Source organism: Rhinolophus hipposideros (genome assembly GCF_964194185.1).
Source record: "Rhinolophus hipposideros genome assembly, chromosome: 4".
Taxonomy (NCBI): domain Eukaryota; kingdom Metazoa; phylum Chordata; class Mammalia; order Chiroptera; family Rhinolophidae; genus Rhinolophus; species Rhinolophus hipposideros.
Window position 1 is genome coordinate 7,711,483 of NC_138050.1, and position 24,532 is coordinate 7,736,014.

The 24,532-nt window shown below is 42.0% G+C and overlaps 1 protein-coding gene across 7 annotated transcripts in view; it reads right to left on the reverse strand.

Annotated features, from left to right (window-relative positions):
- The window catches only part of WASF3 (WASP family member 3), a 130,877-nt gene that overhangs the window by 37,599 nt on the left and 68,746 nt on the right, over window positions 1–24,532 (reverse strand). For all 7 annotated transcript variants that reach the window (XM_081046482.1, XM_081046476.1, XM_081046477.1 and 4 more), the window contains exon 3: window positions 9,536–9,678. In XM_081046482.1, the coding sequence (XP_080902608.1) occupies window positions 9,536–9,668 (133 nt within the window). In that variant the 5' untranslated portion in view covers window positions 9,669–9,678. The remainder of the gene's footprint in view (window positions 1–9,535; window positions 9,679–24,532) is intronic.

Below are 24,532 nucleotides of genomic sequence, written 5' to 3' on the forward strand. Positions count from 1 at the left end.
TTCTTATATTGCTCTTTCTGATGGAGTCAGAAAATTCTTGTAGAGTTCTTTCATTTCTTTTAAGTCTCAAGTCTCTTTCTTCTTCCATCCGTGTAATTTCCAGGTTTCTATCTTCGATGTCACTGATTCTTTCCTCCATCTGGTCAACTCTACTACGTAAGCTGGCTATTTCATTCTTAATTTCTTCTATTGAGTTCTTAATCTCCAGAAATTCCATTTGGTTCTTTTTAAAAATTTCAATCTCTTTCGTAAAATGCTCATGTTTTTCTTTGATTGTGTTTCTGAGTTCATTAAACTGCCTTTCTGTGTTTTCTTGCATCTCGTTGAGTTTTTTCAGAACTGCAATCTTGAATTCTCTGTCATTTAAGTCACATATTTCCATAGCTTTAAGTTCCTTTTCTGGAGACTTTTCACTTTCTTTCTGAGCTGTCTTGTTGCCTTGGTTATTCATGGCAATTACTGATTTATTATTTCTCTTCCTAGACATCTACAGGAGTGGCTTCTGCAACAGGTTGATAGAAAGAGGTCTTTCGTTTTCCAGTACTTGTTGGTAGAATGTTTTATTTTCTCTCCGACTGCAGCCTTTTTTCTCTCTCTCACACGGTAGTGCTATGTTTTCTCTGCACTATTCCAGCTTCTCACCCAATGAGGGGGGTTCCCTGGGAGATGTGCTTCTTCTCTGTTTAAATAGCTCACCTGGGTCACAGGGTGCAGTGTCCGTGTGGGTATGCAGAGAGCTTTTGAAGTTCCAAAGCTCTTCCTACATCAGATTCAGAGACCGTATGTTTCAGTAGTTCTGTTTATTCCTGCAGGGATCCGCCCAGATAGGTGGGGCCAGGGGCAGGGTGAGTTGTGAGAGGTGGCCCAGAGCAATGGTGGCGACCACCACCACAGCCGGTCCTGCTTCCACAGCTCCCTCCCCTTTGCCGGAACTAGTTGGGCTGCGAATCTGTGTCTGCGGTCCACAGTTCTCAGAACAGCAAATATTTTGTTCTTTTGATCTGACACTGCTACTGTTCCGCTTCTAGCACTGGGCAGGTGGGAGCGGGGCGAGCTCTGGGAGGGTAGAGAGCGGAGGGCTAGTCTCAGTGCCTAAGGCTTCCGTTCTCTGCTCGGCAGTGAGGGCTTAAACCACTGTTTTCAGCCTTCTTCCCTCAGCCTTTTCTCCGAGGTCTCTGCCGTGAGCGTTGGGTTCAGCCGTGTTATATGCTGTCCCCTCAGCCCCGTAGGTCATAAATAGAGCCCTAGCAGTCCGAGTTCTTCCCTCTCCTGCAGCTGCGGTAGTTCCGGGATGCAGCGAGCTCAGAGCACTGAGGTAGGTCTGCATCCTGCGCCTGCAAGGCTGTCTCCACACTTCTCCCTTCCCTCCTCCCCCGCTCGCGCGATTTGCCCACCTTTAGGTGAATTCAGTAATGGGCCTCTTCATCTTGCCTGTCTGCTGTGCAGTGAGTCCTTTGTGGAGTTATAGTTGTTCAATTAGTTGTAAATTCTAGGGGAGATTTACAGAGGCTCACCTCACACTGCCATTTTGATGACATCTATCCAATTTTTTTCTTTTGACATTTTACTGTTTTCTGGTTTTCACTGTTTCTGATGATTAAGTCAGGTGTCAATCCTAAAATTGTTCCCACCCTATTTTGTCCTCTTGCTTCTTTTAGGATTTTCTCTATCTTTCTTCTTTTAGAAATATTATGATGTGACGTGATGTGGTTTTCTTTAATTTATACTTCCTGAAATTTGCTGAGCTTCTGGGATCTGCTGGTTGATATCTATCATCAATATTAAAAAATTCTCATCCATATTTCTTCTGCCTTATTCTCCTTCTCTCCTCTTCTTCTGGAACTCCAATTACATATGTATTAGACCCTTTGATATTGTCCTATATTTTGAATGTTCTGTTACTTTCTTTTCCGTATTCATTTTCTCTTGTGAATCAGTTTGGATAATTCCTATTGATTTGTCTCCAAGCTCACTGATCTCTTCTGCTTATGCTCAGTCTGCTATTAGGCCATCAAGTGAATTCTTTATATCTAATACTGTATTTTTCAGTTGTAGTATTTTCTTCTTTTTCTTAACAGTTTCCAATTTCTTTGTTGACATTCCTTATTTCTTCATGCACGTTGTTCACCTTGTTCATGCTTTCCTTCAATGTATTTTTTATTCTTTCTTAGAATTTCCATATCTCTGTTCACGTTACCCATCAATTCTTGAAAGTTCTCTACTTTTTCACTAGAGCCCTTAGCATATTAATCATATTTATTTTAAATTCATGATCTGATAATTCCAACATCCCTGACACATCTCAATTTGGTTCTGATGCTTATTCTGTCCCTTGAAACTTTTTTGGTTTTTTGCCCTGTAATATGCTTTTTAATTTTTTTTTAATTGAAAGCCAATCATCACATGGGTAAAACAACCTGGGTTATGCAGACCTTTAGTGATGTGTTGGTAAGGTATGGGGAACAGGAGGTGTTCTACTGTCATATGACTTTTTTCCAGCTTTTCTGAGGCATAATTAACAAATAAAATTGTATGTATTTAAAATGTACAATGTGATAATTTGATATGCATATACTGTGACATGATTACCGTCATTAGGTTAATTAACACATCATCACCAGTAAGAACACTTAAGATCCACTCCCTTAGCAAATTTCAAATATACAATACAGTATTTTAAACTATAGTTACCTTGCTGTACATCAGATCCCCAGAACTTAATTCATATCATAGCTGAAGACTTCTACCCTTCACTAGCATCTCCTATTTCCCCCACCTTCCTCAGCTCCTCTCTTGGTAATAACCGTTCTAACTCTGTGTTTCCATGAGTTCAACTTATTTTTAGATTCCACATATAAATGAGATCATACAGTATTTGTCTTTTTCTGTCTCAATTATTTCACTTAGCATAATGTCCTCTATGTTCATCCATGTCACAAATGGCGGGATTTTCTACTTTCCCATTGCTGAATATTCCATTGTGTCTGTGTGTGCATGTGTGTGCATGCGTGCATATACAGAGGATGCCAAAAAATGTATACACATTTTAAGAAAGGAAAATAATTGTATTAAAATTGTAATACTCAATATATACCAAGAACAAAGATGAATACTAGTCACGTTTGACTTTTGCATTACAAGAAGTGCTCATAGTGGTTACCATCAGTGTCCAGACATTTCTGATTACGGTGAACTACTGCTTGAGCAATGCTGACCAAAGTGTCCACTTGTATCACTGAACATGCTGTTTCAATTTTTTCCTGAAGTACCGGCAGTGTAGCCTGTTTTCTACAGTACACCACATCCTTTAAAGTCCCCCATAGGTAGAAGTCAAGGGGTGTTAAGTTGGAGGTTCTGTTGCATACTCACGCCTCCACTGTTGTACTTCTACAACGTTCTCGAATTTCAAACAGCACTTCAAAATGGTCTTGTGCTCCTGAAATAACAACCGCGCTTCCGCCATTTTCTTTGACTGTCCTGCCTGTCGCATTGTGATGCTAGCATTCATTTGATTAAAGCCATCTTTTGAGCGAACGTCGTACTACACATTGTTACCGTAATTCAATTCAACTTCGAAAAGTAATACACAGATAACATTTCTTAAAATGTGTATCCATTTTTTTGGCATCCCTGGTATATATACAGGTAGTCCCCCCCCTTACCTATGGTTTCGTTTTCCAGTTTCAGACTGAAGTAGAGAACGTTTATTCCTATAAAAGAGCATGCTTTACGGAAGAATACTACTTTAGGCTGCTGATAATCACAATCGTGTACCTGATATGAGAATGATCAGAGTACATTTCTAGAAAAAATATTTAAAAACTTTAAAATTTTCCTTCAAAGTTCTTAGATGGTCTGCTTTAATAACAGTGTAAATCAAAACAAGCAGAAAAAAAATCTATAAATCACTTAAGACACTTTACTACTAAGGTAGGACTGAACATTCTCCGACCTGTGCTCTTAAGAATTATTCTATGTTTACATCCTGCTATGTTGAAACCCATCTAGGGAAGGGAGGAATGAAAAACAACTTAACTCATAATTACTCCTATAGAGCCTGTAAGGAAGTATTTCTGATATTCTAGGTCAATCAATGGCTTGGGAAAGTGCTTGCATTACCAACAATTCTGCCTTTGGTGGGGAGGGCACTCTTATGACACTTGTCTCCGAATCTCCTGCTGACAGAACTTTTATAATTTCCTACGTATACATCACTTCTTACCCCCCTTCACTGGCTTTCTATTTTTGTCCAAGAGAAATACAAGTATCTCAGTTTGAAGCATTACAATTTTTAAAATTCCTGCTGTTTCTTCCAGTAAACTTCTGTCCAGATACATCTATACATTTCCTCTTAACAAACCCTTAACCTTAGCCTTAACCTGCATAGGAACATACTTATGATCTATTTCTTTGAATCTCCCCTTTCTACCTCCCCCAAATCCCATTGGGCTAAAAACATCCATGAAATCTATTCAGTGCATGCCTTAAAAATATTTAAATCTCTATTCTGAGTAGAACTATACTCAGTACAATCAATTCATACAACTCCCAATTTCTGATCCAATTACATAAAGCAAATGTATTACAGTGCAATCTGTTAAGGAAGCATTTTTATGTTGTTTCAGCATTTGATTTGATATGAAACACAATGTGCACCAAAAGGAGTATTAGTTAAAATATTAATCACTTATTAAAATCTGTGAGAAGAAAACAGACTTCCTTTATCTTACACAATTACTTGAAACATGAAAATTAATGGAAAAATCAAATTTGTAATAATTTTTTTTCAATAAAGAGGCATAGTTAAAATTAACGGAGTCTCAAAATTTTGGACCATTTATAAGAACTACCTTTGCTCTTTATGAGGAAGGTTGATGACTTGTAAGATATAAGAAATCTTAAAAATAAAAGGTGCCTGAAAGAACCAGAAGTATCTGTCTATGCCAATTTTATACAAGAATTTATGATAGTGCCCCCCCAAATAAAGAAACAATGTACATGTCCAACAATAGGAAAATGGTAAATAATTCGGGCATATCAATATAATACTATACACTCTAGCTATTAAAAAATGTATACAAAGCATTATCAATGATTTTTCTCTGATTAATGAAACTTTTGTAATTTGTTTCCTTTGTGTTTCCCTGTGCTCCATAAGTTCTCTATATGCTCTTATTAGTACCATCAAATATAACCAAAACCTTGGGATGTACTAAAGTTCCAACTCCTTCCTTTGTGACATCTTGGGGGACTTCAGAGGGGAAAAGGAAGGCAGTTATTATCACAAGAACTAAGAGAAGGGTAAAAAACAATCTATGACATATTAAAAAGAACTTGTGTGAACCTTGACGCAAATGCCCTATTCTCATTTCCTTTTTTAAACAAATTACATTAAAACTACATTATAATATCAGTAGGAATGTGATTGCAGGATACTGTAATTTTAACTGAGCAACTAGATGATAGGAATGAGAGCATTCAGATTATTAATCAAGAAAATGATGAAAAAGCACTCCTGATTTAATGTTAATTGCTATGTTAAACTGTCATTATTTGAAGGAAAAAAATAGCAATATTCCATGGCTATAAAATCAAGGATTTTTTAAATATGCTATTAACCAAAACTGTTTTAAAAAAACGGCTTTCCTTCCCCCTCCGAGTCCCTGAAAATCACTCATATTAGGAGTTAGTAACACTCAAAGAAGAAAAAAATCTGAAAATTACTGAAGACTAATTTTTTTCCCATCGGATCAAGCTTTGAAAGCTTTTGATCCTTCTTCTTTAACTGTAAGGCTATTTAAATTTACAAATTTTCTCCTTTATTTCAACGACTGTTCCTAAACTCATTACCAACAAACAATAATTTCTCATTGAAAAGATTTCAATTCCCTGAAAAGCCAGGTAAAACTCTAATGCTGACAAAATTTCTGGCCCTTTAAAATCAAACATCTAACTTGGATGTAATGTGAACATGGTAACTGGTAAAAATAAAACCCTATAGATTCCCCCAAGGCTAAGTAGAGTCGTAGGGGCGTCAGAGGTCTATTTGGTATCTAGGCCCAGATTCTTCTCTGGCTTTATGCCTCATTTCCATCCTCACCACCCTGAACTGCCCCTAGATGAGACAGAGAATGATCTGGGGACCCAGGGCCTCAACTGCTAGTCTTCCTTTTTGAAAAAGACCAAAGAAATTCCTTCTGGCCTCCTGGTCTGCTTTCCTTCCCTAGACCCACCAGAGAATCAGTTACTCTGGATTCCACAGAAGGTCTCCCAGGGCAAGTCTTGGCTGCTCAGGCAAGTATGACCAATCTACGGTCATATCGTTAATGTTCTAGATTCTTAACGGAATGAAAAAATAGATTCTGTTTTGATTTATCTTAGGGATTAATACTCAGTAAAATACTTTTAATATGACAGAGTCATGCATTCCTACAATTTCACTTTAAAATTACCTGATAATTACAAAATTAGAAAATAACAAAAACATTCTTTTAAATTCTTAATCTCCCTAACAATTTTAGATCATAAAAATTTTGTACATAACTTACCTCATCTTTTGAGGTATTTCTACTCAGTGGGAACCCCCCCCCCCACACACACACAAAAACAAAACGCAGGTGTCATTTATTATGTGCCATGTTGTAGCAGGTGATAATAATTTCATACATTTCCTATTTTATGACCATATTCACGTCCAATTATACATGCTTTTTAAACTTCTAACTAGGCACCAAACTGATTTTATTTGCTGTATGTTGCACCTAGAGGGGTGTTGAGTAAACACTAATAAATGAAACCCTACCACCAATGAATAACTTAGTATCCTAGCTGTCTAAACATGTCACACTCCCCTTTCTGAAAGGCTCTCCGGGTTGGGTGCACAGATGCACTCGAGGAACGTGAAGGAAGGGGGTTTGCTCTGAAGACACCCAAGCACTGCCCCTTGAACGGGAGCTGGAAAGGTGTCCCTCTCCACCTCGCTGGGCCCTGGGGTCTCTCTCATGCTCAAGTCCCGTTTCTCTCTGCACGTTCCTCCCCAAACGGCTTCCTCTGCCTACCTGTAAGCTCTGCATCCTCCACAACTCCGGCTGGCAGGTGCCATCATGAGTTCTTCAGTCCTGGATGACACTGCAGCAGGAGGGCCATGATAAACTAGCAAGTTCACTGTGTTTCTTAGTTCAAACCTCCTGAAAGAATATGACCGATCCAGCTCCCCTTCAATCCAGATGCACGGTATCTAATTTCTGAGGCCACATCTCTGGGGTACACTCCAGTCACAATCTCTGGAGGGATTCCCAGCATCTTGTTTGAAAGCTCCCACGTGATTCTAGTGGAGACAGGGGTGGGATCCACTGAGGCAGCCTAGTGGAGGCTGACTGACCTGGAGGCCAGCCTCACGGGAGGGAGGCGACAGTGGACGAGGTGGATAAAACACAAACAAGGCTCACGTGGTGCATTAGATTCCTAGTGCTGCTGCATCAAATCACCACAATTTTGGTGGCTTAAAATAACACCAATGTATTAGCTTACAGTTCTAGCGGTCAGAAGCCTGAAATGGGTTTCCCTGGGCCTAACGAGATGTTGGCAGAGCTGTGTTCCTTCTGGAGGCTCCGGGGAGAATCCAGTTTCCAGAGGCTGCCTGCATGCCTTGGCTTGTGGCCAAAGCCGGCAATGGCCCACTGAGTCTGTCACATCACAACGCTCACACTGCTTCTTTTCCCTGCTTCCTCCACATTTAAAGGACCCCTGTGATGGTACCGGCCCACCTGGAGAATTCAGTATAATCTCCTTTCTTAAGGTCAGCTGACTAGCAACCTTAATTCCCTTGCCATGTATATCCGCATACCTGAAGGTTCCAGGATTAAGATGTGGACATGTCTGGAGGGGCTGTTATTATCCTGCCTACAAGTGCAGTACGGAGGAACAAATACACTGTGTGGGCTGTTTCACTTACAAGTGACGGTGGCCAAGCAGCCACCATAAACATGACCCACATAACACAATGCTGAGTATTTCAGTATGAGCCACAGCTCGACTATTAAAACTTTAACAGTTTGTGTGGGTTTTCATCACTTACACTCTATGCCAATAGATATTTCAGCCATAAAAACAGGATACTAAAGCATTCTTACAAAAATACATGAATGCAAACAAACATTTTACTCTTCAATAATTTGCAAGGTATCTTCCTGTAATTATACGGATTTACACATTTTATCAACAATCACTACCAAAAATCAATTGTAATTAGTTTAGATTCCAGAAGAAATCTATTTTAAAATACATTAATGTAATTTCCAAGTTATTTATGCCTTAACCAATGATTATAGATATATTAAAAATTAATGAGTAATAATGCACTACAATTCTTTTTAAAAACACTTATCCATCCAGAGTGTTTCTTCTTAAAAATAAAGTACTTGAGTTTTTTAAGGAAACGTTCTACTGTCGTTGAGACTACCAGTATGTGAAATTTCATGGAGGATTTTCTAGTTATTAACAGAGTTGCTGAAAAACTTAACTGTGAAAACCTGTCACCCAGAATGCAGTGTAAACCATCTAAACCAAAAAGGAGTGGGACGAAGTGAGAAAATCAGATGACGGTATAAATGGAAAAGTTAGGGAAAAAACACTGCAACTTCAAAGAGCTTTAATGGAAAAACCATTTTCACACATATCTGAGTCTTAAAACATGAAATATTCCTTGGGTATTTCATATTAATGTTCAAAATCAGAATAACAGAAAGTCTTTCTTTCCTTAAGTTTGATTTGCTTTTATTTATATAATCTATGTATATAATACATACACGGACAGTACTGTATGTTTGTCACAATCACATATGACTTCAATTTGGAAGTCAGTATCTCCATTTTTACTTTTAGTAGGTTAAAATCAGCAAATCTCACTAGTTTCTGGCTTTATTCTTTGATTCATTTGGAATAGTATGATTCATTTAGAATAAACAAATGTTTATTGAGCATCTTCTCTGCCAGCTGTATTATATGTATGAATTCGTTTTCATTATTACATTTTACTTTATTTTTTTATCTAAACTGTTCAATTTATTAGAGAAAAAGTTGTTTATAATATACACGTCCTAACTTTGAAAAATTGTTTTATTTTTCAATTGCAGTTGACATTCACTATAATTATGTTTTAAATAAAACAGTCCTGTCCAAGTTTAACAAAATAATTCACTAGTTTTTTAAAAAAACTAATTATTTTATCCACATTTAAAATTTGTGTAACACTACTGTAAATGCACACATTTGGTCTCATCTAAAAATGTGTGAATTGGTCAATTCTAACTACGTTTTCATCACATAAAGTTGGTGTCACAAGACCAGAGAGGGTGCCAGTTCATTCATATTGGGACACGCAGGAGGGGAGAAGGCGGTTCTTCCCCTCAAAGTTGCAGTCTTGTCTTTGGACAATCACATAACTACTGAAGTGAAATCAATGCGCTAATATTAAAATTAATAAAATGCCACTGGTAATCAGAAGAAAGTTGTTCCTAGAAATGAGAGGACTTACTCAGACTGCTTAGCTGGCGAATGATAGCAGCAAGGGTACTATTGGTGACACATTCAAGTTCACTGGTAATTCCTTCGGGCAGGGCGCCCCGGCACAGGTGCCGGGGTTCGATGTTCCTCTTCACTAAAGGCATGGCTCACAATCTGAAAAATAAATGGACGTATTTTGAAAAAGGCTCTTTGCACATTTTAACAAATCTAGAGCCTTCCTTCCCTTGAAAACTGCTTCCCTTTTCGAGAAATTTTCATTATCCTATCATTTTTACATGAGAGAACCAGCTAAATATGCAACAGATGTTAAATTACTTAAATGAATCTTATAGAGATTAAAGACAGATGTACAGTATAACCCTCGTTTGTAGAAAAATAATACATGCAACGTTTCCAGCTAAGCAGGAGCGAATGAATACATGCATTCTCACCTCCCCTCCCTCTCACTGAAGTGGCAAGACAGAAAAGGCGTAAACCCAGAAGCACTAAGAGCAGGCCACAAGGGCGCTAAACCTGTGGGCAGAGCTTAATCACATCACGACACAGAAGAAGCCGTACCTAGGTGACAGGAAGTGGAAAGAGGCAGGAAGTGAGCCCACCCGTGCCACAGAACCTCGCCCACCCTCCTCCACAAAGCGCGGGAACAGGGGTTGCCAGGAACCTATGACACAGGAGGACTGGCTTTGAAAAATCCATCCCTTCTCCCTTCCTGGGCTGCCCCTCGTCCACCTCACCCTGCACGTTTTACTCCCGGAAAAGGTCAATTTGAAGATCTGGACTTGAGGCACGAGGCGTAGCTGAAGGTTGGGGTAGGAAATGTGCCAAAAGCAGGACTATTAAAGCTAAGTCGACTCTGAATGGGAAGACAGATCTGCTCCCCACCGCTACGCCCGGCACCCTTCTCCTCTTGGCTCCCAGAACACTGGTGGCCTGGTTTTTACTCCCCACCCAAATAGACCAGAACCTTCTTCTCTGGAAAATGTTTGAAGAGACAAGATCTATAGACACCGACATTAAGGCAGGGCATCCACCTGCTGAAACTGCCAACCAGGTCACCTTACAGTAACACCTGTCAATAATCTCTCCCAACAGTTTCCTATTAGTTTTAATACCTTAGACTTAAATGAAAACAGCGAAGGATCACCAGACACTTCAGGAAAGTCTTCCCTTTTACCCTGGGCATTCATTTCACTTCTTTCCTCAAAGAGTGCATTGTACATGAAACAAAACTTTTTATTTAAGGAGGTACAAAGTTTCAAACCTACTACTTAAATACAACAATCTACTGCTCATACCACAGTAGGAAACCCAGTGACTGTCATTGTGACAAGACTGTCATATTGCTCAACTTGCAGGAGCAGAAACCCAGAAAAGCCTAGACCTTGGTGACATCTGTTAGCAGTCAAACCAGCCCTGAAATGCCAACCTGGAGTTCTTGTTGTGTGAGACAAATCATATTGTATGTGTCTAAGCTGCTGTAGCTGGGCTGTCTGTAACATGAAGAAGAGCCGACTCCTCCCTGGTACAATCGCATACCCTGTACCTGAGATATACCCGGACCTGAAAGAGCTAGGATGTGGTCAGCATATGATAAGTCGTGGCTTGTGTTCCTCCTTCCTTCAGAACTTTTGTTCATGCATCCAAGCAGCACTGTCTGAGTACCTGTCACATAGCCGGCAGCATGCGAGGTGACGAGGACCCAATGGAGCTTTATTCTAGTGGGGAAGTGAGACCCTGACCCAGCCACACAGGTTAGTGGGTGTGGGGTTCTGAAGCTATGTGTGCTGGGGGGCAGCCCCTCTGTGGACGTGACAGGCTGAAATCTGAAGGCTGACTAAGGGCTAACTCACAAAGGGCCTGTGGCAGAGGCAGTGTGGAGAAAGCAGAGAAGGGCAAAAGTGGGTGACAGCTGTGAAGTTCTGTTCAATTATCCAATGTTTTCCTTAATGATTTCTGCCTCATGTCCATGAAGGTAGGGGTTGAACATATTGACCATATTTTCAGATTCAAATCCTCCTTCATCCATTGCTTAGGGCACATCATTTCACCTCTCTGTGCCTTAGTTTCCTTTCTGTGAAATGGGAATAATAACAGTACCTACCTCACAGAGTGAGGAGTTAATGAGTCACCATATCCATAATCACTTAAACAGTGCCTGGCATCTCGTAACACTCAAAAATTGTGACTGATATTAATTTTAATATATCTTACACATTGTTATGTTAATTTTTCTGACCATAACAATAGAAAAGGAATGGTTCACTTGCTTGAGGATAAAGCTGAACCATGGAAAATAGTTAACAATATTTACATAAAAATTACGGAAAAGAAGAGGTGCACACCAAGGGAGGAGCGGTACAACATGGAAATTCTAGATACACAAGTCTCTGGGCGGAAGGGCAAGACTTACTGTGAGCTGTCACTTCTTCCGGGGAGAATCAATTAGAATAATAGGATGGTAACTAATCACAATACAACAAACCAGGATGCCTCACACCAGAAAGAAAAACCATTAATCAGCTTAAAGCATAAAATGTGGGAAAGAAAAATCCTGAGACCTGATCAGCAGGAACTCACTCCATGAGGACCAGGACACTAAGCGACAAAAGCATGATGTCCATAAAGCAGCACAGAGCAGTATGGGGGCGGGGCATCTAAGATGGCACAAGCAGCTAAGGAAGCGGACGGATCCCGAGGCTCCGAGTTCATCAGCAGTCAGCTCGTAATGCTGGTTTGTGAGACTGGCCCAAGCATGAATTAGCTTCTAAGTAATTTCTCAAAAGAGGGCTTTGCAAGGGTTTGGGATACACATGAGGCTTAGAAGCTGAATGCTGACTGTGTATATAATATTCTTCTCCCTCCACGTTCATTTTGTATTTCTTCAGGATGAAATGTCACCCTTTCCCCTTATTTTTAAACCTGTGACGTGCCCAGAAACATGCCAGCACAGCATCTCCCCAGCCCTATATCAAACCTATAATTGCTCGAACGCACAGAATCCTAATTATACACATATCACACAGAGGCCCCACTAGCATGTCGCTAGGTAAATAACTTCCTTCCCTCTTTCCCGAATATCAGACATGGCGTCATTAAGGCATACCTGGGAGCTAGAATAGGCTGTTTCCCACACGGGGAATCTTGAAAAGGCTCACAGAACTTTCCTGCTGTTCTCAGGTAGAAGTGCCCACGCCCTGCTCTGACACCCACCCGCAGCCCTGCCCAAGGCCCTCACCTATCTATTTAAGACATCTCCTTCCCGTGCCCCAGTGAACTGCTGAATAACATGTGAAGCACTGGGGGGTTCCATGCACACCTGGTGGCCTTGCTTAAAGTGCTCACGTGGAGACTTGCGATGGCATAGGAACACGAGAGAGAAAGCTGAACTCTGCATGGGTGTAGGAACCCTGTCTTACTTTCCGAATTCTGATGCTTTGACTTTCGGGGCCTTACTGACCCTGCAGGACTGCCCCTGCCAGGAGTAGCCAATTCTGTGAGCTGGTGAACAAGTCACCCAGGAGCATGCCTTTCACATGCAAACCCACACCTGACCTCGGTCAGAGCTCTCACACTCAGGGCCACCAACCCCCTGCCTCACACAGCTAGGTACTGACAGCTAGGAACATGGCACCTGCTGAAATGATTCAAGCCAGCCTACCCTAACCCGCTTCCCACGCCTCACCTGTTCCTTCAGGCCCTAGTCCCCCCTCACTCCCTCTGCCATCTGATGCTCCCCCACGTGGCCTACATCCATGTTTCATTCGGCCTTCACCTGCCTTCACCTCGGCACTCGGCCTGTTGTTGCAGTATTTCAGCTATGACTACACTGCTCACTGTGGTGACACCTTTATTTGGAGCTCCCACACTTGTCTACATACAAAACACAACAGAGAGAAGACAGGCTACTATCTTTACAAAGAGTTTCATAGCTCCTTTTTAAAGTTCTAATCACCGAGCACTGACTTTTATGGCTTTCCCATTCAGTGTGAAGTACTCTAGCGGATGTACATTTTCCCCAGACAGCCTTTCTTTTATCTGATGTTAATCCGTGTTTGAATAAACTCAACAGAAAGGAAGAGGTAAAGGACAAAATGTTGGTCAGGTCATTACTCTTGAAAATGCTTTGCCATTACAAAAACAAACATGTAATGAACTAACCCAATTAGTCACTGATGAACCACTTTAAGTATGCCTTTGGATCCCTCACTGGGACAACTGTGACCCATCTGAATCATTCTTCAGTCATTCTCTACGCTTAAAAAAAAAAATCGAAGAATTGCTAATCAAATGTTTAAGGATTATTAGAGGTTACATAAGATACTACTGTTAAACCTGTGGTTTGCCCAACTTTTCTGGGAAATGTTTCAATTTAGAGAGAGACAACCATGAACAACCGTGTTTCCCCGAAAATAAGACCTAGCGGGACAATCAGCTCTAATGCGTCTTTTGGAGCAAAAATTAATATAAGACCCAGTATTATGTTATATTATATTATATTTATTATAATATTATTATATTATATATTATATTAGACTGGGTCTTATAGTAAAATAAGGCAGGGTCTTATATTAATTTTTGCTCCAAAAGACACATTTGAGTTGATTGTCCAAGTAGGTCTTATTTTCAGGGAAACATGGTAAATTCCAGACACAGCTGGAACCAGGCCAGTCCTTCCCTAGGAATCTGGAAGCGCGACCACAATACCCAGATATCCAGACTAGTTGTTGCTCTCCTGAACAGCTGAGATGGGAACTCTTCGTCACATGAAGTGGACATTGACCAAGTTAGTCAGCAGCAAGAAATTAGAATGAAATAACTGAGACGCACTGGCAAAGACAAGAGAAAGTCAAGGACTCCCCAATGGCTTAACCCTAAGACTGAATAGCCGACTAAGAGGGAACCTCTTCCCCTTTCCCCTGCACTAAGTGTCAGACTCACATTGTGGATGGATGTCTCTTCCAGCCTTTTCTAGCTTCCTCTCTGTTTCCTTTCACTCGGCACTTCCCCTAATCAAATCCTTGCAGGTGTGATCCCATTTTGGAGTCTGTTTCTTAAAGGACCTAGACTAACACAAGTGGCACCGAGTAGTCTGAGAAAACAAGTAGTGAGATGGCATTCAGGACTTGGTCTATCTACACACTCTGCAGGTGACCAGGATGCCATCGTCACTGGTAGGTGGGGCCCGGATAGTCCTGGCTCAAGGTCGTAGTTCAACTGCGAAAGATTTCACTGGTAAATGACCTGGAAACTGTTCTGGTGGAGGGAAACGCCGTGACAGGCATAATAATGCACACACGTGGAAGACACAGAAGGAAAAACACCTACAGAAACAGCAGAGTCGGCTCGTTACTGCCAGGTTGTACTGAGGCCTGCACAAGCATAATGAGATACTGGAAGCTGTTAACAAGCAGTCAGCAGCTAAGTGTGAGAAGCTGAGAGCCTTCCTGGTGGGTACAGAGTGGTCTCATCATGACCTGCAAGCAACTGCAGGCTGAAGACCCCGGTATGAGACAGAGAACTCAGCACGTTTGAATGCTCAGTCAGACAGGCCCGTTATGCAGGTCAGGGCTGTGGCAGGTAGAGAGAACCTGGGATCATGGGACTTCTGGCGGATGCGCATGATGATGTTTGACCCAAGCACCTCCCCACCGCCCCGCCAGGCCCCCCGGGAGTGCTCAGCACACCAGTGAGCCAGAAGACGCTGCAGGAGCCTCTCCCCCAAAGTCAGCATCAGCGGCACCCATCTCTTCCTGGAAGCCACGTTGATAACTAGTGCCGGCCCTGATGAGGGAGGCAAGAGGCTGACACCATGCTGCCTGCACAGGAGGAACAAGTGGTGGGCAGCTAGCACACAGGAGTCCTGGGTAAGGACTCCTCCTTGGGGAGATAAACCCTGGGAAGACAGAGGGTCTGGCGACGACAGTGAAGTTTCCAGGGGCCCAGCGGTCAGAGGCATGCTGGGATAGCCCCTAAGTAAAAGCCACATTTTGCATTCCCCACCATGAAGAAGGAAGCAGAGTGCCTGTTAGGTGGGGTCCTGGAAACAACACACCTGGGAATAGTGCTGTGACCCACACACTGGGAGAAACGGTAGCCGCCAGCTTTGAGAGAGGTCTGGAGCCAGGAAGGACTGCAGTGGGGCCAGGCAGTGGGGCGAGCAGCCTGGCTGCTTTGGCTGTGGACCCTGGATGGTGCAGAGGTGGCAGTGCTGGGAAAAGATGCAAGATGGGGCCCATGGCAAGCTCCACAGGGAGAATCAAATGCATGCCCCGGGAATTCTGAGCCAGGCCATGCCATCGCAGCAGAGAACGTGACGCCCTTTGAAAAAGCTCTTGGTAGAGACCAGGGAACACAAGGGACCAAGCATCCAAGGCTCCCCCTAATGAGTGGAGTTGTCAGCCAAGTTACTGACAAGCAGCATCCACCCTGAGATAGAACGGTCCATCCCAGATGGAACCAGCATGGAAGGAGCAGCGAGCGGCACGAGCAGGAAGCTCAGACTTCCGAGTCACCCACCGTGCTGCTGTGCCCTCCATGCCTCGTACCGCCCGCGACAAGCTGCCTCACATATCCAGCTGAGCGTGGTTTACAGACAGGTCAGCTTGACATATGGCCCAGCGCTTGTTACAACAGCATTCATGGGTGGCCCTCGACGACAATGCAGAGGAAAGTGTGCCCCATAGGTGGAGCTGTGAGCAGTCCACCCGTTCACCCCACTTTGTGCAGACAGAGAAGCAGCCGGAGCTGAAGATACCTGGGCAGCCGTCAACAGCCTGGTTGTGTGGACAGGAGACTAACGGGAAGGAACTGGAGTATCAGTGACAAGGAGGGCTGGGAAGTGGCACGTGAGTGGAAACTTGCAAGTGGGCATAGTGTAAACACTTTGGGATCATATGCTAATAACACTGCTAAGTATTCCACCATGGAAAAGGCACTGGACACAGAGGAAGGTTCACCCACCTACAGCACCGGTCCCCCCAGAACTGGCTGATGGGATCCCATACGTCACTGCATCTGACCAGGGGCCCATTACACAGTGGGGGGTTCAGAAGTGGGCCCAAACCGCACGGGGATCACATACCATGCCTCCAAGAGATAAACAGCGTTCTCAAGGGATACTGAGGCACCAGCTCGAGAGACTGAAAGGACAGGTGCCACACGCCATGATCCAGTCTGCTTATGAAGTTAGAGACCTCTGTATGGCACTATCCCCAAGGAGGACATCTGGGTTTAGGAGCCAAGTGGTGGATGCAGAAACAGTGCCACTTATCATTGCCAAGAGCCCCGAGGGGCCTGTGCTTCCATCCATGCCCACCAGACTCTGCAGGGCTGGGCATCCTCGCCCCAAAAGGGACTTCTGCCAGGGGCACAGCCAACGTCCCACTGATCTGCAAGTTCGGCTCTGGACTCATTCTACCAGGGAGCAGAAAGTGAAAAGAGGGGTCGCCATACTTTCAGAGGACGCTGTGACCAGCAGGAGGCTACCAAGGGGCCCGGGAGAGGTGTGCGGGACACCAACTGGCCCATTGGGATCCTCGCCTGTGCGATCCCATCTCGGCATTTGCTCCAAGTAAGGATCGGCTCCCTTACTGATCTCCAGTACTCAGTGTGCTCAATGTGTGTCCCGTGTGTGTGCGTGTGCTGTACCCGCTGATATTCCCCAGAGGGTCATACTTAGTGCTGGAAACTTAGTGTTTCTTACAGAGGGGTTGGTTCTCTGCACTGTTTCATGAAAATGTATGCTGGGTAAAAAAAAAATCTAAAGATACGAATGATATTGCTTTTAATACTGATAGCACATATAGAGCAATTCTGGGTTTGCTTCTACTGAGACCCTGGCACAGGACCGGGGCTCCAATTTCTCACTGAAGAGTTTGGTTTTCTTCCTCACACCTGGAACCCCAGGCAGATGACAAGCTATTATTTTGCAGGGTTGGTGAGCAGCTTTTCTGTTTCACTTTTAAGAACCTGACAGCCCTCTGAAAATGCCAGCGTTTACTCTGAGGCCTCAGTTCCAGCTCCCGCTTCAGGCTGGAGCAAGGCACATTCCCATCTCAGAGCAGCAGGAAAACCGAGCCCCCACTGCCCGGTTCAGAAGCCAGCCCCTCTCAGCTCCCTTAGCTTCTAACACCATGGAGGGGGTACCAATTCCTTCTTCTTAGCTCGGTGGTGTTTGTAAAAAGATGTAGGTGCACACTCTTGTTATACTTTATCTGGCACATGTATGCGTTCACAGCAACTAGAGGAGCTATTTTCACCTCATAATGGCGCTTGTGAGGAATCTCTTAAGAATCCTGAGCCTCTGCTCTGACTCTCCCTTCATTACTGTCACATGTCATGTTTCACTGTCCCCATGACCCTCCCTAATGTAGTCCTCAAATGTATCTTGAATCATGAACAGTGACACATATCAACTGTTGATTAGGTGTAGTGAAAAAATGATAAAGGACAACAGGTGACCAGTGGAGAATGACATAAAGTGTCATTACAGAAAACAGAGCAAAAATGTACACTCAACTCTGACTTACATACCACCTTATCAAATTAACCCCATGAGTTCCTGTGTACACTAATGACACCTTCCCTGCCTTCTTTACAGGTTTCTGAGACGGTCACCTGAAAATGTGTGCTGGGCAAAAAAAAATCTAAAGATACTTAATGATATTATTACTTTACTTTTAATATTAATATCACATTCATTACAAAAACGGGATACTTAATATATTCCCTCTAATTTTATTTATTGTACAAATAAATTAAACCTGAATTTTTCCTGGAATTTTATTTATTATACAACTAAATGCCTGAACACTGGCATTTAACTTCTCCAAGCAGTGCTCTTCAAATTAAAGTCAAATGATTAAAGAATTTCAAAATCATATCAATGTACTTTCTACTTTAAGGCAACTTTCCTATCTTCCAATAATTATTTAATCTCTCTCTTTTTAATTCCATATACTGAAACTCTTAAGTTTTCCTGTAGCATGATTAATTGGAATTTTTTTTCTGAAAAACTTATAGAATTCAACGAACGTTGAAAATAGGATGAAGTTCTCTGAATGTCCCTTTCCATATTCATGCCTGTCCATAATGAATCATCTAGAAGATGTCTCTGAGATGAGCAATCATTTTGACAATCCAAATAACTGATGGATTTTTCCAGATCTCTTCCTGATTTTCAGTTTAATTTCAGTATGTTCAGAGGTCATGCTCCATCTGATTTTAATTTTTAAAAATTTGTTGAAATTTGTTTTATGGCCCAGAAAATGGTTTGTCTTGGTGAATGTTCCACATGCGGTTCAAAAGAATGTATGTTCACCTGCAATGACTGACAATGTGGCTGTGATTGTACCCTTAACTGATTTTTTGTATAGCTGTTCTATAAATTATTGAGAGGAATGCTGAAGCTGCTGGCTGTGGATTTGTCAATTTCTCCCCGAATTCTATCCGTTTTATGTATTTATGTATTTTGAAGGTCTGTTGTTGAAAGTATACACACATTTAAGATTATATCTTCTTGGTGAAATGACCCTATCATTACGTGATGTTCCATCCACTGTTGGTAATAATTGCTGTCCCAAAGTCTACTTTGCTATTAATTCAGTCGTTCCTTCTTTTGATCAGTGTTTACATAGTATAGCTTTTTTCCTTTTAACTTTAACCTTTGTGTGTCTTTACATTTAAAATAGGTTTATTTGAGACAGTATATGGTTGGGTCTTGCTTTTATTATCCAATCTGACATTCTCTGACTTTTAATTAGTGTGTTTAGATGATTAACATTCAATGTAACTGTTGATATGGTAGAATCTAAACCTGCCATCTTACAGGTGGCCAGTTAGCTCAGTTGGTTAAAGCATGGTGCTACTAATACCAAGGTTGCTTGTTCGATCCCAACAGGAGCCACTGTGAGCTGCACCCACCTTAAAAAAAAATAAACCGTCCATCTTACCAGTAGTGTTCTATTTGTCTCATCTGTTCTTTGTTCCTTTTTGCCTCTTTTTCTGCCTTCTTTTGATTACTTTTATGTTATTATTTAATCTCCATAATTAGATTTTATTCACTTTTTGTTTAAACTTTTTTTCCAGTGGCTGCCCAGGTCATATGCATATATATTTATATATAAATATACACATACATATACATGTACATATACATATATGTACATACATATACATTTAACCACATCACAATCTACTTTCAAATACTACTAAAGTACTTCAAGCACAGTGTGCAAACACTAACTTTAGAACAGTATATGTTTTCTCCCTCCCATGCTTTGTCCTATGGTGTCACATAGTTTACTTCTTGTGTTATAAACCCCACAATGCATTGTTATTGCTTTTACTTTGGACAATTATTGTTTAAAGCAATTAAAAATGAGGGAAAATACAACATTTATATTTACCCTCACTTTTACCATATTAGGGTCTCTTTATTTCTTTGTGTATATCCAAATTGCTATCAGTACTCCTGCCTAAAGAACTTCCTTTAACATTTCTTATACTGCAGATATCCTAGCAATAAATTCCCTCAGCTTCTGTTTGTCTGAAAAAGGCTTTATTTTTAAAAGATATTTTTGCTGGGTATAGAATTCTGGATTGACAGGATTTTGTCTTTTTTTTTGGTCTTTTGGTACTTTAAAGATGTTATTTCACTGTTATTTTTATCTTTGTTCCTCTGCTTGTAATGTTTCTTTTTGCTATGTCTGCCTTTAAGACTTTTCCTCTTTATCTTTAGTATTTCAGCAACTGGTTCTAATGTTTCTAGAATAGGGGGTGGCAGGATCCCCGTTTTTTAAATCCTGATTGGAGTTCAAGATTCTTGGATCTGTTCATATTTCATTAATTGTTTTTTCCTTCCATTATTTTGGATGATTCTCAGCAATGTTTCTTCAAGTATTTCTTCTGGACAGTACTTGATCTTTTCTTTTTGGGTTTCCAATGACATATATGTTAGACTACTGATACTGTTCCAAAGCTATTAGATATTTTGTTCTGCCTTCCCTTCCTTCCTTTTTCTGTTTGTGAAATAATAGAAGTATATACATTTGTCTGTTTCCTTGTACAGAGTTCTTAAAACCCTTGTAATTTCCTAAGTGATAAGAGCACTAGGAGCATCTTTTATTCTAATATTTGATCTCTGACCCCAGTTCCTAACACCAAGCTCCTCAATTCTTTAGAAATTCCTGGGTGATAGGAATGTCATTTGGTCTAATGAAGTTATTTTTGGTGGGCTCCTAAATTGGGGCTAGGCACCAGAAAGACTAAACCATGATTAGAACCTTGGGATTTTCAGCCCTACCCACTACTGCCTGGAGAAGGCAGAAAGGCTGGAAATTGAGTTAATGATCGATCATGCCTTTATGATGAGGACTCCATAGAAATCCCCAAGAATGGGATTTGGAGAGCTTCCTGGTTGGTGAACACATACTGGGAAGCTGGCATACCCCAAATCACAGGGACCGAAGCTCCTGTACTAAGGGCCCTTCCAGACCTCATCCTATGTATTTCATCCGGCTGTTTATCTGTATATCCTTAATGATATCCTTTATTATATAATAAACTGGTAAACATAAGCAAATGTTTCTCTGAGTTCTGTGAACTGTCCTAGCAAATGACCAAGCCCAAGGAGGGGATTGTGAGAAACCTGATTTATAACGTTCAGGTGACTTACAACTGGGACTTACAACTGGAGGACTGAGCCCTTAATCTGTGGGGTCTGTACTAACTCCAATTAGTGTCAGAATTGAACTGAATTATAGGACACCCAACTGGCGTCGCAGAGACCTGATGTGCGGAAAACCGACACGTGTTGTCAGAAGTGATGTGTTATGTGTGCAGTAAAAAAATGAGAGTAGAAGGGAAACACAGGAGAAATGTAATTTTTTCCTATACACTCTCCTTTTCTCTCTCCCTGCCTCTTTGTTTATGTTGTTGACTTAAGCTTCAATTAGCTGACTCTTTCCTCAGCTATGTCCAGTTTGCTAACAAACCCAACGTACGTGTTTTGTTTCTAGTAGTTTCCATCTCTGTTAATATTCTCCATGGGTGCATGTACATTGTCCGCCTTTCGCACTACATCCTTGAATATACTAATCACAGTTACGTTCAAGTTCCTGTCTGAAACCTCCTACGTCTGGGTTATCTCTGAGTCTGTTCCTGTTGATTGCCTTATCTCCTTAACAATGAGTTGTTCCTTCTGTTTTTTCTTGTGCCATAATACTGTTGCTGAAGGCTAGAACAGTAGCAACTGAGGCAAACAGTATTTCCTCCAGGAAATGGTCTTCTGGCATGCCATTCCTACCAGCTATTGAGTCAACTTACTCAGTGGAACAGATGTGTTGCTGTGATGAAAATCCCCTACCATGGGCTATTAAAATCCCCTAGCCATGTGTGGGGTCTGGAATGCTGGATTATTCTTAGCGTGCCTGCAGTTCTTTCATATTTATGTCACAAAGGTAACCCTTCCCCACACTCTTGTCTCCCAGCAGAGGACTGCTATTGCTTTGTTTCTATGTGCAAGGCTCACGGTGAGGGCAGGGGAAGTTCTCAGTTCTTCTGGTCCAGCCTGAATCTTAGGAAGGCCCTATGAACCTGGACCTCCGAGTGAGGCTTCTTCAACATTTGTGCCTCTCCCCTCCATGGAAGCTAAACTCTGCCTTGTCATTGTCCCTGTGTCAGGCACGAGAAAGTGTCCTGCCCCTCATTAGGAGAAGCAGAACTCTGTTTTGAATCAGTGAAAGATTGTGGGCCTGAGAGCTTGTCCTGCTCTTGTACCATGCTTTGACCCAGAAGCAGAGGATCTTTGTTGGCTACCAAGGGCAGGGAGAAGGGTCTCCCAGCCCTCCACCGTAAGCAGTAAATATTTGCCTGGGTCCTGGGGCCTAGAGGGTTTGCTGCCTTCCCAGCAACATCTGTGTCATAGGAAGAAGAATCTGGGGAAGCAGATGTTGTATCGTGCATGTCCCCCAGTACAATCACCTCCTGTGTGGCTGTACCAATAAAGGGGGTTCTGTCTAATCGCCAGCTTTGGCTCTACTCTTTCTTATGAGGACCTAGTAGAGGCCTGTAGAAAACAACCGTGAGTCAGTGTGAACTCCCCTTGTATCTGGGTTCCCGGTTATTCTAAACTGATGTGTTGGCTCACATTCACCCTTAAGAACTTATTCTACCTACTCCTGTGGTGGTCACCTGTTCCTCCCGTGCTCTGCTGAACAGAAAACAGCTGGAATCCTGTCCCTCTTGAGGAGGGCGTGTCCCTCTTTAGAAGTCAAGAAAAGTTACTGCTTTTCGATGATCTGGCTTCTTCTCTTTACTGATGGAAGCAATGTTCTCTTGCAATTTTTACATCCTAATTGGAAGAGAAACTCCACCAACATAGTCACAACAAGATGAACAGATCAGCTTCTTGTTAAGACTCTGAATTGCTAAGTGTGGTCACAAAGGAGAAAAAAAAGTAAACTGACATGCTTGACGAGTGAACATTTGAGTATTTATGTGCACAGACCCCAAAGTGAACAAACTATTTTGGAAAGAAAAGAAAACTACTACAAATATTAGTACAGGTAATAGCTCTCACATATAGAATATACTTCAATGGGCACTATAAACTGAAACCCACAACTATGATTGTTTCCCAGTTTATACTGCGATTGTAAAAGGGTTGATGGGATGCAGAGAAACTTATATATATTAACTACCACAAGTCCTTATTACATAGTTTAAAACTGTATTATTGAGAGAGCTAGTGGAGTGTACAAAATTGACTGAATAGGCATCGTGATGCATTTCTTTCTTCACTCTGCAGCCATAAAGAGTATCCTGAGTTTTGAGACATGCACAGTTTGCAGAACCTGGCAGGGTTAACGATTCTGTCTTTTCTCTTCTTGATGTGCTGGCAACCTTTGCTCTGATTGCTGTATGCTGGGCAATTAGAGTGTAGTGCGTGGCAGAACTAAATCACACGACACTATATTATACACACCAAACTAAATGTGTGCCGACTGCAGATGGTTGGCGTTTTAATCATGTTGATTTGTATGTACCAGTTTTGTAATGAGAATGCAAGTGATCCAAGCAGAAGTAGTCTTATCCCTATGCCCATACAGAGCTGAGAGACACAATATTGCCTAAGCCTCTTCCTCTGACTGCCCGCTGTGCCCTTTTGATCTTGCAGAGCAAGGGCCACGTCTGCTTAACCCAGTTTTGTGGCACCCACCTGCCTACTGACATTCCCCAGGAGTTCCTTACCAACAATGCCCCATTCCCACAGCCAAAGAAGAGCCTGGGCTTCCTCAACTTCCACCTGTTACACTACCTTCTAGAGTGACACTGCCTCACCCCCTCTTACAGTTAAGCCTTAGATGAAAGCTGTGATGCATCTGGGGGGGAAAAGACTGCCTAAAATTTAATCACTAGCATGTCATTGAGATCAATGCTTACATTTTGCTGTTTAGAACATGGGCCATACATCTCTGCATGATGATAGACAGAAAGGCAGAGTGAAGCTGGATTAGGAGCTGGGGACCTGAGTCTAGTCCCAGTCCTCCACTAACACATGCTTCTATTCCCTCTACACTCCCAATATTGAACTGTCTAAGCACTTGACCATCTGCCACGAGTGGTCGACTCTGTAAAATGTCTACATTCCCAAGGTTCCGTCTATAGAAGATATCTTACTATGTTATTAAAGAGACGGTTTTCTCTGGCCCCTCAACTCCTGATGCTCCTTGTTGCTGTGTGCATAAGCTTTAGCCTCCCTCATCTTATTCTGGTTTGTACTTTTGATATACATGACTTTTGTATCACAGCTGGCCTTTGCTTAACCATTGTAGAATTCCAGATTTGTATGTCCTGTCCTACTTCCCAGGCCAGGGAAGCATTCTGCTGACCATGATTCAGCATGACACCTGGTAACTAAAATCGCACTTGATGTCTATCTGGAAGTTGTGTGTGTAAGAGTATGAGTATATACCCAGTCTCTAAAGAAACTTAAGAGAAATGCTGT